The sequence below is a fragment of the Lutjanus erythropterus genome, chromosome 7 (assembly GCF_056507025.1).
Source record: "Lutjanus erythropterus isolate fLutEry1 chromosome 7, fLutEry1.hap2, whole genome shotgun sequence".
Classification (NCBI taxonomy): Eukaryota; Metazoa; Chordata; class Actinopteri; order Lutjaniformes; family Lutjanidae; genus Lutjanus; species Lutjanus erythropterus.
The window spans coordinates 3217497-3236438 of record NC_139323.1 but is presented as its reverse complement, the minus strand read 5'-3'; the positions used below and the strand labels follow the sequence as shown (position 1 = coordinate 3236438).

Below are 18942 nucleotides of genomic sequence, written 5' to 3'. Positions count from 1 at the left end.
CCTGTCACCGTCTCTGGTGGCTCAAACATGTCTGGCCATGTCCAATAAAGCTGCTAGACAGAGCGTCAATGTTTCAGGTGGGTTTCAGGTCGTAGTGGTGTGGTGACAGCAGACCAGACACCCCCAGTGTTTCAGAGCAGAGAAAATGGCTTTTTCGCATTGTTTTTCAGACCTACTTATGTATACTTAGTGAAGTTTTTAATCATTCAAATTTGGCGGGTGCACACATTTCTGTGGTTATTTAATATACAGCTACTACAGTATGTATTATATATTATACTGTATACTCTAATCAAATGATACATTTTGTGAGAAATGTAATACCACCCTGACAGGGATGGAAGTAATGAATTACAACTGCTCATGTGGGTGCTTGTACTTTTATGGTTACAGTTATGAGAACGGATGCTAACAAACCTACATCTCTTACAGTTTTTCAGGGACAGCCTTAACACTCCTCCCATTCTCCTCACTTGTAAGCACATGATGTCACCACCTCAATATAAAAAGCTGCCCCAAAGATTTTGGACTGGCTCTGCAGTGCAGTTGTTAAAAAAAAAACACCCAGTTTTAGTAACAAAATCTGGGAGACTGTCCTCAGTCTCTATTGAGCGACGCCTTTAGAAACTGACTTGTGAGTCTACTTTGGTCCTCACTGAAATATCTCAGCATTACAGGATGGATTTAGATGACATGTTGTACACACAATCATGGTACAGAGAGGATTAATTTTCTGATTTTAGTCATCCCTCTTTTCCTCCAGCACCTCCAACAGGCTGACTTTTGGCTTTCACTAAAATATCTCAACAACTACTATATGGACTTACATGAATATGGTGCATACACCCATGGTGCCAAGAGGATGAACCTTAATGACTTTGATAGTGCCGATATGCTGGACCTGTGGTTCCAGGTGAAATATCTTCAGATTGACATAAAATTTAGTGCAAACATTTGTGTCTCCCTTAGGATTTCTTCTAGAGTCACCATCAGGTCAAAATTTTAATTTGCCCAATACTTTGGTTTATGACCAAATTCCAGGAAAACTAAGATTCTTATCAACTCAGTTGTGGGGCTACCTTGGGTTTATTGCTAATTAGTAAATGTAAGCATGCAAACAAATGGCTGGGGTGGATATTGTTCTTTACTATTAGACAGTGTGTGGGCTGGCCTGGTGCACCACGTGTACAGAGGCTGTGACTCCTCTGCAGCGGTCGTAGGTCAGACTCGTGCATGTGGCCCTTTGCTCCTTGTCATGCCTCCACTCTCTCTCCCCTTTCCTGTCTTCACTTCAGCTGTCCTATCAACAAAGACATTAAAAAAGCATATCAGTGAAGCACATCATTTCAGTGGGTATATTCCTTCATCACTATGAACACACACACTGTATATTTAGTTAGTAGTTTACACGCACCATCCTGCTGCCCCAAATACTTTCTTGAGCACAGCATGTGGATTTGTCTGCCGTGACTTATAGTTCCCAAAAAATGCACTTTTATCTCTTGTCTGAGTCATGTTTGAAACTGCATATCTGAGCCTTTTTTGAAAACTGAAATTATATATAACCTGTGAAGTCCTCAGTGAGAATAAATGGGTTTGGGGCTGAGAGCCAAAGACAGGGTAGGGAAATCAGAAAGCATTGAGAGTTTTGTTTGTTTTTAACTTTTAGAAAGAAGAAGAAAAATATAGAATAACACAAGACATAAAGCAATATTGAAAATGTCAGTGCTGACTATCGAAACACAATATGTGATACATTGATTTTTAGCAGACAGGTAAGATGATTTGAGTAAAAATCCAGCCTAAGCCTCTCAAAGGCACATTGACTGCTGTAGAAACAAGCTGTCATTCAGTTCACCCTTTTCAGGGCAAAAACACATTTTCACCTGTTATTACATTTTTACAGAAAGGTTGTTAGTTACTATTTCCAAAGTAAAGATCGGGGCTCCAACAGAAAAGCACTGCTGATTATGTATTTTCTGAGGCATTCTAAATTCTCCATCAGAGCTGTGAACCACAATGTTCTGAAAAATGCCCAGTAGTCAGCAGCAAAATCTTTTTTATCTTTTTGTGTTGATGTTATCGGTGCAATAACTGCCTGATATTAAGGCACTGATAGGTGTGCTCTTATAACACCCACCATAGATGCACATTAGACTCGTTCACTATTGATAGAGAATCCAGATTGTTGTTGAGTCAGTCTTGCCTCGGAGCAGAGAAAAAGAGAAAGAGGCAGAGAGGGTAAAATGATGAATATTCCATCAGAGGCTTTCAGACAATGTTGCAATAACTCTCGACACTTGATAAAAAAAGTTCTGAGTGTTTGTGTGTGTGAAGCCACATGCAAGCCAGAACAACCAGCACTGACCTTGGAAGGTAAAAACTGACCATATCACAAACCTCTAAACCGGGAATTTGATTCTTATTCAGCCTCCAGAGGCCAAGACACTTCACCACCAGAGGTCAGAGTTCAATAAAAACTGGAGATTCCTATGGATTACCGGGCAAACATGCCTGTGTGGGCTCACTGTGGGATAACTGACCAACAGAGGGAGCAACAGAGCTGCTGAAAGAAGGTTTACAGGGCAGTTGGTCTAACAGTTTGGCTGGTTTTACCAGTGATATCTGTATGGATGGTCGTCCTCTTCCTTTGTGTGTATTTATATTTGTGTGTTTGGTGACTGAGTGTCAAAGAGCAGAGGACTGAGGTAGAAATATAAACGTCTGAGGAAGTGTAGAGAGGACAAAGCTGGGTAGGAGGAAGATAAGGTCTTGACAAAGCTTTGTTCCGCACAGTGAACCTCCTGAGGGCTGAATACAGAAAGACAGACAGAGATTGTGTGTGCGTGTGTCAGTAAGATGACTGGAGGAGCAGTCCGACAGCCCCAGGAATGCGACAAGCATACTAAGGACTTCACAACAGTCAAAGTAGAAGAAGAAAAACAAAGGAATCACTGGAAGTGAACGTCTTCACTGTCCTCCAGATCGCATGCTGCTACCCAAAGGGCCACTGTGTGTGTGTCTGTTTGTCTTTATAACTTTGTGTCGGTCTGATTGCATCATTGTGATATGTGTGTATGTGCTTTTCTGGATGTTTGAGTGTATAATGTGACAGATAGTTGTATTTCTATTGTAGGACAGAAAAGTGAGGTTCACACTTCACACTCCAATAAGGTCATTCAAGTTGTTACATCATCATGCGGCTACATTAGGATTTGATACGTGTTAAAATTGAATTATAGTCAAAGTCATGTGGGTACAGTGTTGTGATGCAGTCTTGTGTTTCAGTCAGCCCTGTTATTGGTTAAATCAGATTATATGAGACTGCAACACAATCATCACCAGACACGTTAGATGGTTTGTTACACAGAACAATCTGGGAAGTCGTCCTTAGAAACTGTTTGGAAAAGGGCAGGCACTTTCAAAAAACCACTTGGCTGGTGGTTGGATGAACCAACATGGGCAAACCTCAACCAGCCAGATCAATGAACCACATGACATAGTTGGAGAGTTACCTTTGCTGGATTTGCAACATTATCTAACACTAACCTCTTCAGGAGCCCCCATTTTTTGTTCAAGACAAGTCTCTTCCATGGACACATCTCACTGTCGTTACGCCTAAGACCACACCTCTAGCTGCCAGGAATCCCTCTTTTGATGCTAATTGGCTAATTGGTGCAGACACAAACCGTTAACTTGAGGCCTGGGATTCTCACATATCCAGCTGCCTTGTAAGGTAACCATGGAACGGTGGGTTTGAAAATGTTTCCAACAACAAGGTATGCAGTTAATAAGGGGGAACCAGTTTTGGTTTGGATAACTTGAAGACTTGACAAGATGGATTCTTGCATGATCTTGTGAATCCAGCTGCATTGCAAGGTAAACACAATCATATTAGCCTAAAAAGAGTTTTTGCAGGGAGTTTGACCAACCGGTCGAAGGCCTACAACTGTGTCCCTTTTGGGATGCTGTGGGGGATATTGGGCACTGGGTCCACTGCTACAAACCATCTAGTCCCTGTTTAACCAAAGCTGTGTCTGTATTCACAGCAGAAAGTTTTCAGTGGGTGTTTGACTCTGCCAGAGTGAGCTGAGGTGGTTTGGGCATCTGATTAGGATGCCTCCTGGACGGACATGAGAAGACTTCTGGGGTAGCCCCAGAACTCACTGGAGGGTTTACATAATTAGGAATTCTTCAGGATCCCCCAGGAGGACCTGGAAAGCAATCTAACCCCGGATAAGTAGAAGAAAATGGATGGATGGATTAAAAGAAGCTATGTGTGATATTCTTGAGGGACCACAGGGTCATGTAGCATATAACAACATCTTTTCAGAGACCTTGCTAACTAGGTTAAGTTACTTTTACATTAAAAACGTGATCAGAACCAGTGGAGAAACTTGATAGCAGGAGTGCTAGCATGACAAACCCTTTCAGTCCCTCAGCCCTCATCCTGCACATTGTAATGGTGATGTAATGGCCTTTCTGTATGTGCTTTACTTCCGTCTACTTTGTTGAGGAACAGCTCGCCTGTATCTTTTGATAGTTGGAAGAGGTGACGTTAGATGACCTTTCCACCTTGATGAGTGGATTTTTTTCTTGAGAACATGGATCATCAGCCATTCAAAAGTAAATCATTATTTTGTGTCTGAAATCTAACAGCCACTTTCATATTTTTATCAGCTCGTGGCTGGTGGCTAGGGTTGGGCTGATGAATCATCCATCGCGATGCCTGATGGTCATCCAACACTGAGCCTTCTATCATCCAAACAGGAATTTTAAAGCCTTCTATATTTGATGTGTCTCTTCAGGGTCACCATAGAATGGATGCTTAAGTTCCATTTTTGAAATGTGGTTGAAAAAATAAAAAGAGACTGTTGCTGCTAGTCATGTCTCCATGTTGTGTCCATTATTTTCTTTTTAAACACAATTAAGTTATGAACATGTAATGCCAAGAGGAAGGCACTTTTAGACCCAGCAATAATATCACAGTCCATCGTGATGTTTCACTGTGAATATCTTCAAATGCCCACTGGGTAGACATCACCCTCCTACTGGTGGCTGGTGCTAATTTCCCACACAGATCAACAGACACCATGAGCTGAGGCATCAGAATCCTACTGTAATTCTAGGGATGCACTTGCATACTAACTTAAATCATAAATACTGCAGCATTTGGCATTAGTTCAATCTTGACCCTATACAAATAAACATTAAGTAGAAAACTAAATCCAGAGAGAAAAAGTTCAATTTTATGCATTCTTAGTGCAGTAATATAACAATAAGTTTTGTTTGTGTGAATGTGTGTGTGCCTAACCTACAGCAGAGGGCTTGTTGTCTGCATGAGACGAATTCATCTGTGTGTGTGTGTGTGTGTGTGTGTGTGTGTGTGTGTGCTTAACACACTTTTGTTTCTCTATGCACTGGAAACAAAAGCCAGTTCACAGAGCTCTGGGCCTTTTAAAAATAATTCTTTACTCTTTTATACAACTCCCCTGTGAAAATGTGCTCCTCAACTCCCCTTTCTCTGAGAGGTGAAATCCAAGCATCTCACATATTTTTTGACAGGGTTACTGTACAGAAATACTCACTTTTGAGAAGGGTTACAGTCACCTGCATAAATGCAACAGGTTGCTTAAAGAACAGCAAGAATGTGATAGTTTGTAGGACAGGGTGACTGTGTAACATTTTTGGGAGCATGCCTTTAAATAATCAAAGTTAAACTTAATATGTATATATAACATTTTATGCATAATAGGAGAGAAAAACATAAAGAAGCAAATAGGCGCTATAATGCACTTGAGACATCACAAATTCCTATTGGAATATTATAGATACAGACAGTAGCACTGCATGTAAATGAAAAATCAATGCAAAAATGCATATTGATGCCTAGGGATACATTAGTTTTGGAATACTGTTGAATATTCTATTGATTTTTCAGGGTCAGCAATAACACACATTACTTGATCTACTGGTAAATATGAAGAAATGCAGCAAGACATTATCTGAGTCTGCAGAGAAAATGTCAGGGTTATTTAGGAAAGCAGCGATTCAAGATAAGTCCATTTCTGAAATCAGAAATCTGCCCTTTGCTTGCTCCCTTCCTAGTTGGTAAGCAGTTGCCTTTGCTGCTTTCATATACTCGTAAACTGTAAAATCTTCAGTTTCTAAATGTCACTTGCCAGGTGCATTCACGTCAGGTGTTTTTGTCAGAGAAAACTGACCCCTAAACAGAGCTGGTTTTGTTGCTTTTATTATTTTGTGTTATAAAAAATACATATTGCTACTTTGTAATACTACTACTACTACTTCTACTTATGATAATAATAATAATAATAATAATAATAATAATAATAATAATAATAATAATAATAATAATAATAATACTGAAATCGTAATTTTGCCTGGCCGTCGGCATAGATGCATTTTGAAGTAGAACAATATAAGCCTTAAAATTTAACATTATCGGAAGTGAAGCAGAAAAAATGCCTGCAGAAAAAATAGTTATTTGTTAATCGTTACGTTGTTTGTTGGCAGAATTTGTTTATGTAAAATAACGCCTCAATATTACAATTAACTGCCCACGTTGTTTTTTGTCTCCAGCCGTATTGAAATATTTCAGACGGTACCTGAATGTTGCAGGGCCTGGGAGCAGTCGCAGTGCGCATCGTGATTTGAATGAATGGACCAATCAGCGACCACGCCGGACGGAAGCCGCAGGCCCTCCGTCACTCCTGTCCAATCAGCGCACGGGTCTGTTGTTTGCCTTGCTTTTTGAATTGAGCTCGAACAGTTTGCTGACAACTTCTGTGGATTACTATGAAGTATCGTTAGTTAGCTGTCAACAAACTAAAGCAGACACATTTCGACAAATTGGACTATTTCTTCACTGAAAGGGCAAGATGCATTGATACCAGACTAAGACTCGAGAGATGTTACATGTTTTCTGAACAGTGTTTTGGACCGTAGACTGTGTTGTATTGTTGACTTACTAGCCTGGTAGCTAGCTGAGTTAGCTGGAGAGTTTAGCAGCCAGATTAACTCTGCTAGCTCTACTTTCTCTTATTATTGTTTTATCTAAGGTAGCAGTCACGGAAACAGTTGGTAAGTTTGGTTTACTTTGAGTTTATTTTGTATTGTCTTGTTGCAAAAGCTCCACTAGTTTAACTAACCTCTTAGTGTTAGCTAACCTTTGCTGACGTTAAGCATTAAGAATTTGGGGCCGTGGTGAAAGCAGCTAACGTTAACCGTGTAAACGTTAGCTAGCTGTCTGAATATAGTCTTTTAAGTTAATGTTAAGACATTTTGCTTTGTATTTCATACGACAGAAACATAGTTTAGTTATGTCTTGATATTCATAATCGTCTAACCATGTCAGTTTGTTATGTGTGGGGAAAAAAGTGTTAACTGATTGTTTGTTTGACGTTTTTGTCACCATACATTCGATCTAATGTTTTAGCCATGAATGTATTATTATTGTACTGTGTTTTATTTTTTTTTGTCAGTACAGACATTTACTGATCTTACACAACTTATCTGCATTAAACAGTATATTTAATTCCAAGAACAGTTCACTCCAAAATCAAAAATGCATAGTGTCCTACTTGTTGTACTGTTTATTCTTCTAGATCATTCATCTAGTTTCTGCAGAGGTTTTGAGATGTTGGCCATAAAAAAAAAAAAAAAAAAGTAATGCGATTATTTTGATTAAAATCGTGATGATGTGATATTTATTTAGGTCTACACCAAACTAACATGGTTTTTAGGCCAGGTCACCTATGCAGCACTACACTACCTCATTAATGCTGTTTTCTCACACATTTTTCCTTTTCAGAAAATTGTGATTTGGTTCTGCCTCTGTGATTTGGATATTGCACTTGGCCATATTGTGATTTTTATTGCAAATGCGGTTGATTGTGCAGCCTGACCATAGGGATGTCTATTTTCTGTCCAATACAATATAATTTTGCAGTAGTTTATTTGTTTTAAGAGTCTGTTGTATTATTAGAATGTAAATATTCTGTTAAAATGGAGGATGTGGATGATCTTCAGAAGATATGGTATTATGAAGGCATATTTTTTTCTTTTAAAGAACTGGAATCACTTTTGTAGATGTGTTTTAATTTTGGTTTTGTATTGTAGTTTGTGATTTGTTGCAAACTATTGTAAATGTAGTTTTGTTTAATGATAGTCTCTCCAGTATAATAAGTAGATGTTATCTGGCTTGTGGTGTTCAATGCTTCAGATACCTTCAGGTGTAAATGGGGTAAAATTTGATTGACAACTAAGTTCTTTTTTAGGACTTTGAACAGCACAAGCTGAGTGAGTTTAGTCCCATTAGATTAGATAGAAGGCAGACATCTCTATGGCTGGTATCTCCAAAGCTTGGCAGCTCAAAGCTAAGTAATTTAGATGGATAAATGGCACTAATATGTTTTTGATTTTGAGGAGAACTGTTCCTTAAAGCCTGGTAGCTGCTGTTATGTAAACAACCAGACCGATGTAAAGGTTTCAGTTTAAACTTTTTATCCATTGTGCCTTGTTTTACCAGAGTTATTAAAGTTCATATATATGTTGCTTTGTGTTGAGTTGCATTTGTCAGACTTGGGCAGCATCTGTGTTTGAAGTCATGCCAAGTTGCCTTAAGTTTGAGAGTTGTCACCCTCTTCTTTTTCTTCCTTGTTGCTATACTTTCTCTCTCCTTTCTGCCTGGCTGTGTTCTCCCTCTGTGTCTCTGTGTTCATTCCCTGTAACTTTTGATAGTTTGGACAGTTTGGTGCCTCCTTAAGTTCCTGCCATGGCTGACAGCAGCATAGTGACTTTAGGGACAGCTCGGAGTCTGTTGGTGGATTCTTCGGTCTATGATTCGAGGATTGCTGAAACCACCAAGGACCATGTATTTCTGGGCATGGCGTGTGAAGACGGTGAAGGTCAGTCTGCAGGGGTCAACCCCCCTTTTCTTTAAATATCTTTAAATACCCAAAACAAACTGCTGCTGGTGTTTAAAAAAAAAAAAAAAAAAAAAAAAACTACAGGTACACCACGTGACCTTCAGTTTCAGTGTAGATAATACTCAGTAGGGTGTAAAAGTCTGGATTTCCCTGTGTTTGTCTTTCCGTTAAAGTGATTGCTTTTTGTCTTGCACACAAACACAGCAATGTTACAGATTATAAAATGCTGCAAAGAAACAGAGCAGTAAAACCTGAAAAAAGGTAATTGGCACTGTAAACTAATCCTAACATCCTACAGACCTACACTCTGTTGCCAGTTTATTAGGACAAAATGTTAAAAAAGCATCTCTATAACACAGTGCAATTAAACACAAACCAAAGCCTCTAAAATGATAATGAAATTAAATGAATACACTTTGGCTGGATGTTGCCATTGTACAGCACAAGTCTGAGGCCTCACATTTCTAGAGGCATGTGAGGGGTCTGCATTCTCACTGCAATAACAAAAAGTGAAAGAAAGAAGGAACAAAGTGTACACGCATGTGTTTAATCACTTTTGTTTTAATATTTTACTTAAACTTTTAAGATATTTGAAATGTATCTTAATCTACAAATTCTTACCAGTTAGCTCACATTAAGTTGTCAGAATAATTAGAATACTTAGTAATTTTCAGAAACATTCATTACATTAAAAAGGGAGTAATTAGTGCGGACTGCTATGAAGTTTTCTGATTATGGTATGATAAGAAGGAGGTAGTACTGGGTTTTATAGTTCAGTGTTGCATGTGTGGTTGTCACCTGTACTGTATAATACAGGATCAATCCTTATTGAAAAATACAATGCACTGTCCCTTATTCAATCAATAAAGGTTGCAATTTATTGCTTATTTTTATGGACACCATACTCTAATGCATAACACTACTTTTTCCACATACTTGAAATGACATGAGAAATGGTAAAACCAAAATAGTTTTTTTTAGACAGAGTGGAGAATTATTAGATCAGAATGACAGGCAAGTCTGTCACTCAACATCATTGTTGCCCTGGTTATGCAGACTCATACGTGCATTTTAAAGAAAAAATACACCAAATCCACCTGTAAAAAGAGAGAAACTGTCCAAATACATATCTAAATGGCAGACAGACCACAAGCTGATCAGTCCTGTCAGTGGGAGTGAGTACAAAGCAAACTATGCAGTTTGCCATAAAGTATTTTCTGCTGCCTGTGGTGGACTGTCAGACTGTCCAAGTGTAAGGGCAGAGGCCCAGATTGGACTTATTTTGACAGACCAAACATTTTGCTCAATGTCTATGATTTGATTTTTTTTTTAATCCAACTGATGAAACTGTGCTTTACTATTACTGACTCATTATTTCCTTTATATTCATGTATATTATTTATGTTCATGTTCAGAGTAGCAGAGGGCTTCAAAATTGGTGCAGAAAAATTCACCTGAATGCAGGAAGTGAAATGTCTGATCCTCAAAATCACATGAGGGAGGATCCCCAGACCTCCTGCTTGGTTTGTGTCCCTGTGTTTGGGGTTGCTGGCACATTTGAAGGTGGTGGCGCTAGTTGTATGTCACACATTGATATCAGCATCACAACACTACAAGGATGTGTCTTTTGTGATCAGACCGTATGGCCTTTAATCACGTTCCCCACACTGACTCTGGTGACTGTCTGTCATTCAAAGACACTTCTATCCATCCACTTGCTATCTTTGTAAATATCAAAATGACAAAGTGGTCATTTTGTCTGTTACACTCCATCCGCATTTACCACATAACAGCCAACAGTTTCATTCTGTAATTTGGCTTACTGTTGGCATTTTATGGCCAAAATACATGAGGCGCAGACATGGCGTGACATGTCTGCCACAGCAGAGCACATCAGTTATAATCAACTGAAGCTGTTGCACACCACGGAAGCTGTGCTCATCTCAATTTTTATGTGGCTGATCTATTTTTTTTTCTCTACATGCAACTGTGCTGCCCACCAACAAGTAAAAACTACATATTTCTGTAAAAAAAAGTACAGTCTGTTTAAAAATGATTAAAATACATACCTCATAGGACCAGAGGCGAGGCAGTGCAGCAGAGTAACCGTTTCAGTGTTTTTACATTGCACATTAAATAACTGAATCAAATGAATGTGTATGCATGATCCTGTACTTACAAGGACTTAGTTAATTAATTCACTACCAATTAATATAGCTTATGCTTCCAAACCCACCTGCATTATTACTAGTCAAAACTCAGTATGCTCACAGTAATGCTGATCCTCTATCATTGATCCTACTTTAAATCTTCTCAGAAGACACAGCTGGTGCGCAGCCACACGCTACAAAGTCTGTGTAGCAGGTTGAAAAGCAGCTCTCCTCCACTTACCTGACATGTTGTGTCTGAGCCCCATGTATTTTGGCCTTAAGTCACAGTACATTTAATTTGCATGTCCAGACAAAGTATTTGCTCTTGGTGACATAGTGAGTACAGACATAACTAGTTGGTGAACCCCTGTAGCTGGTGAGCTAACTGCAAACACAGGTAATCGTTAGAAACTCCTGTCCATACCTGTAAACAAATCATTCCTCTATGGTGTTGTAAGGTGAAATAAAAGTGAATGTACAGCACAGTTAAGTTAATAAACTGCGACTGCTTCCACTGTGGTCAACTCTCTGGATCTCCATTCTTTAAAGTTCAGCATTGTTATGACAGCTTTCGGTTGGTCACTGGCACAAATTTGTGGTTAATAGCTGTGAAATGTCACCATTGTAAACGCTGTGTGACCAATTCAACATAAATTGAGTGCAGCTGTAATGATGAAAGCCTGTAAACATCATTGATTGTCCACTTGTGAGATCAAACTCTGCTAATAAACTGGCAACTGAGTTAATTCTAGGGATATTTTATATTTTGGCTTTCTTCTCATAATGCTAACTGTATTGAGTCTAAAATTGTTTGCTGTCAGTATGAAGTAATTTATTTTTCTGTAAATCTTGAAGATGTTTTAGCAGGCTGATAACAGTAGCTAACATTCTGTTTCTAAATACTATGATAACCCATATCTTACTTTTTTTATGTTGCGATTGTATTTTAATCGTTCTCTACCAATTTCTGTGCAACCTGTGTTTCTCTTCAGTCTTAAACAGGTGTTACGAATTTATAATTACAGTAATCACCAACTCATTTGACAAACGATTAATCAGTTTGAGTAAACTTTTAAGAAAAAAAGCCCTCAAAATTCTCTGTCAGCCTTTTAAATGTGAATATTTTCTGGTTACTTTGCTCTTTTATGACAGTAAACTGAATATCTATGAGTTGTGGGCAAAACAAGATACAAAGATGTTTATTTATGGATCTGATCAATATTTTTCACTGTTTTGTGACATTTTATAGAACAAACAACTAATCAGTTACTTGAGAAAATAATTGTTAGTTACAGCCCTAATTGTCTGGCTGTAACCCCCATCTGTCAGTCAAAATGAGGAAAAGCTTGCATCACCTCCAAGAGACAACCGACTCCTTGATCTGTCTTTTTCCCAGTTCTTCCTTGTCTGTGTGTGTGTGTGTGTGTTGGGGTGTGTGTGTGTGCGTGTGTGCATGTGTGTGTCTCTCATTCCCCTTCTCTCCCTTGTTCACTCCATCTCTCTGTTGCTCTTCATCTCTCTCAGATATGCTGCCAAAAGTGGAGACGAGGGTTGTTCTGGTGGGAGAAGCGGGCAGAAATGGAGCGCTGGTGAAAGCACTGCAGGTACATCATTCCTCTATTAATCCTCAAGGTCCACTGTGGTCCACCGGCTTCTATTAAGTTGGCAGGCCTCCTCTATCTGAGCTGGTCAACATCACTGCTGTTCTCACTTTGATAAGTGGGACACCGAAGCCCTGGTTTGAAGGATGATAGTGATGCTTCTGGCTTAAAACTGTCAATAGATGAGAACCTTTCGCCAGTGTCCATTGTTTGTTAAATTTACCACCAGATTTTCCCTGTGATTTCTGTCTTCAGTGTATTCCCCAGATATTATTTCAGGTGGGAAATGGATCTGAAACAGCACAAAATGCCACATGAAAATCCCCATTTATTATTCCAACTGGCTCATGCATCTACAGAATACAACTTTCTACTTAGCACTGTGGTCTTATCTGAGGAAGAACGTACCATCAGGCAGCTATAATGTTTGAAATGAAGTGGATTGGAACACAAATTATGAATTTTTCAGCAGTTTGACAAAGCAGCTGAGCTGGTTACAGGAGTATTTTGGACCTGTCATTTCCAGACAAAGAAAATGATTGTAATGATGACACTTCCATTTCCTTTCCTCTCCTAAGATTGATTTTTTTTTTTTTTTGGTAATTTTCACATCTAAGTGACAGATGATAACCAGGAGGAGTAAGACGTGCAAGAAAGGTTCCTAGTTGGAATTGAACTGGTGCATGATAAGGTTTTTCTGCTCTGGTGTTTTCACCTAACATCACATATATCTGTGTTGTTGTCACCCAGTTAAGCAGTCATTTCTGTCATTCAGTCACATTGGGACATAATTTGATGATGCTTTGGCTGAGATAAGTTTTGTTCACTTTTATGTTGTTTTCTCTGCTTTAGACCACGTTTTCAGGTTTAAATTGGAGGTAACCTCAATGCATTATTGTCAACTAATCAAATGTTTTGGGTTGCCTCACAACAGTGAGAAATTTTTGTAAAAAACAAAACAAAAAACAATCCCATGTTAATCCTATGGAAATGACCACTTTTCAACCAACAGTCAGTGCCAGTATTCCCCAAATAATCCCCCCTCCCCCACAAATGCATTTTAAGGAAACAGAATTATGAAAAACAAACAATAAGGGCTGATACAAATGTAACAGCACAGATATGAAACATTAAAACACTGAAAATAATTCAATTTTAACTCCTGTTGTGATGATTCAACAAATCAGTTAATAGAAAAATGAATGACACATTTACTAATATTTTTTTCAATTATGGGGGAATTAAAACTGTTGCCATTTTTTGTTCTTGGGCTCTGGAAACATGGAAAAACTGCATTTTTCATGCACAAATATATTAACATGGAAAACTTAAAAATATATATTTATTGTTGGTACCTGATTGGTCATTTCACGCAAAATTAATCAGCTTTTATTTTGAGAACTGAATAATGGGTTGAGGTGTTTTTCATGTAAAAGTACCAAACCTTTCCAGCTTCTTAATTGGGAGAATTTGCTGCTTTTCTTTGTTTCCTGTGATACTAAAGTGGATAGTTTCATGTTTCAGACTGCTTATTTATTCACAGCTTTTTGAAACTGTAATAAGCATTTTTTTACTGTTTCCCTTAACTGAGAAGACATTTTGCAGATTAATTGACAGTATTCTTAAAGGTGTGCCGTTTTGGCACATCTGATACCCTCCCCAGGCCACCTGTCCGTGGTTGATCTTGTGTTCAGGTGGCACTCACTAGTCCCTGGTGACCTCCTCTCTGGATCCAGTGGCGCCTCGAGGCTTTCTTAGTAGCGTCAGTGGTGTTTTTGATGGCTCTCCTCCTTGCCAGTCCTGTGAAGCTGAGCATGCTTAAGGCTTTGTTGAGTGATTGCCTCACAAATCCTCTACAGCTTACCTTGATGGCCATGCATCTTGCCTTCCAGCCTAGCGTATGGCAGTCAATGACCAGCTGTTCATGCTACTTCTTTCTTTGTGAACCTCCCCCATGATGTAATGATTTGGTGCTCTCTGAGGCCAGCTGGATACCTAGCTACAGAGTGGTGCTGATAACCTGATGGGGGAATCTCAGCTTTTTTCCAGGTCCATTGAGACCACCAGGATCCCTCTGATGTTCCGACCATGCCTTCTCTTCTGCCTTGACAAAAGCGATTCCTTGGGTGTGTTCAGCTGCAGCTGCTGATTCCCTTGCTGATGGCTTCTAACATCTAAATGCCTTTGGGCAGGAGCTCAATATGCGCTCCAACATCCCTCATCCTAAGCACGGTGTGCAATTTGGAGACTTTGCACCAGCTAAACAGATTCTCTGGGTTAGGGAAGATGTCTTATCAGGAATGTGATGTGATGCAGCTCTGCCTTCCAGAAATCTGACCATGTGATTCTCTGGTACATGGCTTGCTCCCACCAGGTCCAGGGCCCCAACTGACTCACACCAGCAGCTCTGCTCTGCCTCCGTTCTTCCACTCCAGCCTTCACCTTCTGACTGACTTCTGCCCCTTACTTTCCTCATACCTTGCTCTAGGAAACAACTCAAACCTGCTGTTCCATGGTTACCTTGCAAGGCAGCTGGATTTGTGACAATCCATCTTGTCAGGCCTCAAGTTAATAGTGTATGTCTGCACCAAAAGTCATGCAGCCAATCAGTGTCTTAGGAGGGACTATGGGTGTGGTTTTAGGTGTGACGACAGTGAGAAGCGTCCATGGAAGCGACTCGTCTTGAACAAACAATGGCAGCTCCTGAAGAGGTTAGCATAGATACTGTGATAGCATCAGTTATATCAGAACTGGAGAGTATTTCTTCATTGAAAGAAGAACAAAGAACAACACTGAAGGCTTTTCTCCAAGGGCAAAATGTTTTTACTCTTCTCCCAACCGGCTTTGGCAAGAGTTTGATCTGACTGGTTGAAATTAGATGTGTTAGATGTGTAGTGTTAGATGTGATAGACAGCCAATCACCTGCAGAGTGCTTTATTTTTTCTGGAAAGTGGCCGCCCTTGCTTCATACCCTGCTACTGGAAACATTCTCAGACCTGCTGTTCCATGGTAACCTTGCAAGGCAGCTAGATATGTGAGAATCCCAGGCCTCAAGTTAAAAGTTTGTGTCTGCACTAAAAGTGGTGCCACCAATTAGTGTCCATGGAGGGACTCCTGGCAGCTACAGGCATGGTCGTAGGTGTAACAACAGTGAGAAGTGTCCATGGAAGAGACTCGTCTTGAACAAAAAATGGAGGCTCCTGAAGAGGTTAGCGTAGATAATGTTGCAAATCCAGCTGCCTCGCAAGGTGACTCTCTAATTATGTCATACATACATTATGTCAGACTAGAGTTGGGCAATATGCTAAAAATTTTCCAAGTGATCATCGTCAGCCCATCCATCGGCGATTGGTAATACCATCGTCCCCCTCGTGTCCCCCTCCCGACCTCTCAGGTCTCATCTGGGAGATGTGCACAAGCACAACGAATTCACTATGTTACGCATGCTCACTTGCCTTGTTAACACCTCGGAAAACATCATCATTTAAACTCGACAAAAAACATGTAAAACTCACCAAAACCGTCTTTGTTAGTCTGTGCACTCTTGCAACAATCACCAACTCTGGTTTGGTCAAAATAAATCCTCACTTTATCATGTGGAAAGAGTTTAAAGAGTCTGATTCTGCAGGCTGTTTAATATTGCCCTAAAAATCTGGCAAAAAAAAGCAAGACCTTAAGATACAACTTACGAAGCACATAGCGCTATGAAGGCTCTGGGAAATGGGGCCCTGGCTGGTTGATGTTAGCCCATGTTGGTTCATCCAACCACCAGCCAAGTGTTTTTTTTTAAGTGGCTGCCCTTTTCTAAACAGTTTCTAAGGATGTCTTTCCAGATGGTTGTGTGAAACTAACCACCTGGCGTGTCTGGTTAGTTCCACGGGTCACTCCTTCACAACCTTTCCTTTGTGTTAAAGGAAACTGTTGCTACTGCCCCATGAATGATTGAATTCAACTGAATTTCCAATTTAAATGAACTCTACACAGACATTATAACTGCTTTAATTTGTTAAAAGTAATTTCTCGGTGTGACAAGTCTGCTGACAAGAGACACAAAACAGGCTGTATATACATACCTTCCACTGATAGTAGTTTAATGTCCTTCAAAAGTAGGATTTTCTCCAAGAAATGGGAATGGAAATAATGTGAAGAACATCTTTAGTTGTTATAGTGTTGTATTTTGTGTTTTGTAAAGCTGCTGCAGGGAATGACATACCCTCTTAGCTTGGTTATTAGACACTGGACTTGCACTTCTGCACTTGGAAACTTGATTATTTAAAGACTTGTTTACTCCTTAATTTAGTAACATTGTCAAGATGCACGTTAGAGTGAGTTTATTTAAGGGAGAAGTGCACACACTCCCCTCCAATCTGTCTCTCATACACACCTGCCTGTGTGTGGAGATAAGGCATGCTAATACAGGGGTCTGGGTGTAATATTTGGCAGCCTGCAGTGCTTTCACATCCTACAGTATTAAAGTGTAGCTTCTGCATAGAAATGAGCGACTTGTGATTTTTGTTCACAGCTGCTGGCTGTGGCTGGTGTGTTTACGTCCCAGCCATGCTTCTCTCCCTGACTACCATATCAACCCCACAGAGATTATCAGCTCACTACACAACTCCACTAAGCTTAGAGAGCTTGTCATGAAGTGTTTGTGTGTATTTAACAAGTGAGGCAAAAGAAAATGATCTCAACCAGTTTTCATATAATCGTTGACAAGGAGGGAATCAGATGAATGAGGAGATTAATTGATCTTATTACAGGCAGCCAAGACACCAACACATTACTGTGCTATGAAAATGGAAATCTGATCTGTGTGTTGGTTGGCATCTATTATCTGTTCATGTGAGGAATTTTATTCCATTTCTCCGCTCAAGAAGAAACATAATCTGGCGTTTGACACAACAATCTAATGATGAGGCTTGCTCGAAGCCAACTCATTTTGGCATTTTGCTGATATGATATTTGCACTTTTTTTCCTCTTAATTGCAAAAAACTTCAAGTTTCTCCTGTAGTGAAAGTAAAGGGACAGTGTGCCACCAAATTAAACTACTTTTTATCCATCTAGACAGTTTTGTTGTGAGTTGTATAATATTGGAGATATCAGCTGTAGAGATGTCTGCCTTTGGGCAGGGTAATTGGATGAATTTATTTTATTTTGCTAATGTAACGGACTGCAGAGTGACCGCTGCTGCTCCACAATGCGTTGTGATCCAGCAGCACAGGGTGCACTCACTCAGCCAGAGTGCACTGAGCTGGATGAGGAGTGAGTGGAAAAGAGCCTGCAGAACTCGACACTCTTCACCCAGTTAATTAAGTGTTTAATTCAACCAAACCAGAGTTGTTCATTGTTAGAAGTGTGGACAGATTAACAAAGACAGTTTTGGTGAGTTTTATATGTTTTTCTGTTGTGTTTAAGTTAAGTGTTTTACAATGAGATAACAAGCCAGTTAAGCTCATCTTAGTTTGTTAAAACAGAGAATCTTGACTTCAGAAGGTGCACAATTGTTTTTTTTTTGTTTTGTTTTGTTTTGTTTTTGACACTTTAAGCTTATTTTGTTTATTGGATGTAATGAACATAGGCAGCATATGTAACGTAGGGAATCTGCCACTTGCAAACATCTCCTAGCTGAAACTGAGGACTGGAGGAGGTAAGAGGGGGATTCAAATATATTGCCAGTCACTGGTGGATGAGCTGACCGTGACCAGCTAGAAAATTTTAACATATTGTTCAACCCTAGTCTGCCCTCTTTTCAGTATAATTGAACCAAATGGAACCTTTTTCCCACCAAAGTTCACCAGCCAACATATGTGCGGAAGGAAGTGTCCATCTACTCATGGATGAGAGGCTTGTGCTTGTGACAGTGTGGGATGTAAACATTAATGGCATTAGTAGGTTTATGTTAGTATTTTTAATTATTCTTGTGGACATGATCTTATGGCTTTGCCAGCATGAATCAGACAATGTAAAATTTTGTGTGAAGTATATAATCTTGTACAAATTGTGGATGTAAATTTCAAATTTCATAATACATCATAGAATCATATATATTATATTGATTCTTTGGACAATGGTACAATATTTGCTGATATCATTAAGTCTGCCACAGTATGATTTTGATTCAGTTCAGGGGTCTTTGATTAATATCAGAGAATATCATGTTTGTTTAACACATACAGTTAAATATGTATGTCAGTTCACAAAAAACAACTAAATTAATTAAATTAACTAAGTTACAGTTT

General features: G+C 39.4%; 1 protein-coding gene across 5 annotated transcripts in view; it reads left to right on the top strand.

Moving 5' to 3' along the window:
* Positions 1 to 6793: 6793 nt before the first annotated feature.
* The window catches only part of ect2 (epithelial cell transforming 2), a 77653-nt gene continuing 65504 nt past the window's right edge, over positions 6794 to 18942 (top strand). For all 5 annotated transcript variants that reach the window (XM_084722380.1, XM_084722378.1, XM_084722379.1 and 2 more), the window contains exons 1-3: positions 6794 to 7104; positions 8764 to 8930; positions 12626 to 12705. In XM_084722380.1, the coding sequence (XP_084578506.1) occupies positions 8798 to 8930; positions 12626 to 12705 (213 nt within the window). In that variant the 5' untranslated portion in view covers positions 6794 to 7104; positions 8764 to 8797. The remainder of the gene's footprint in view (positions 7105 to 8763; positions 8931 to 12625; positions 12706 to 18942) is intronic.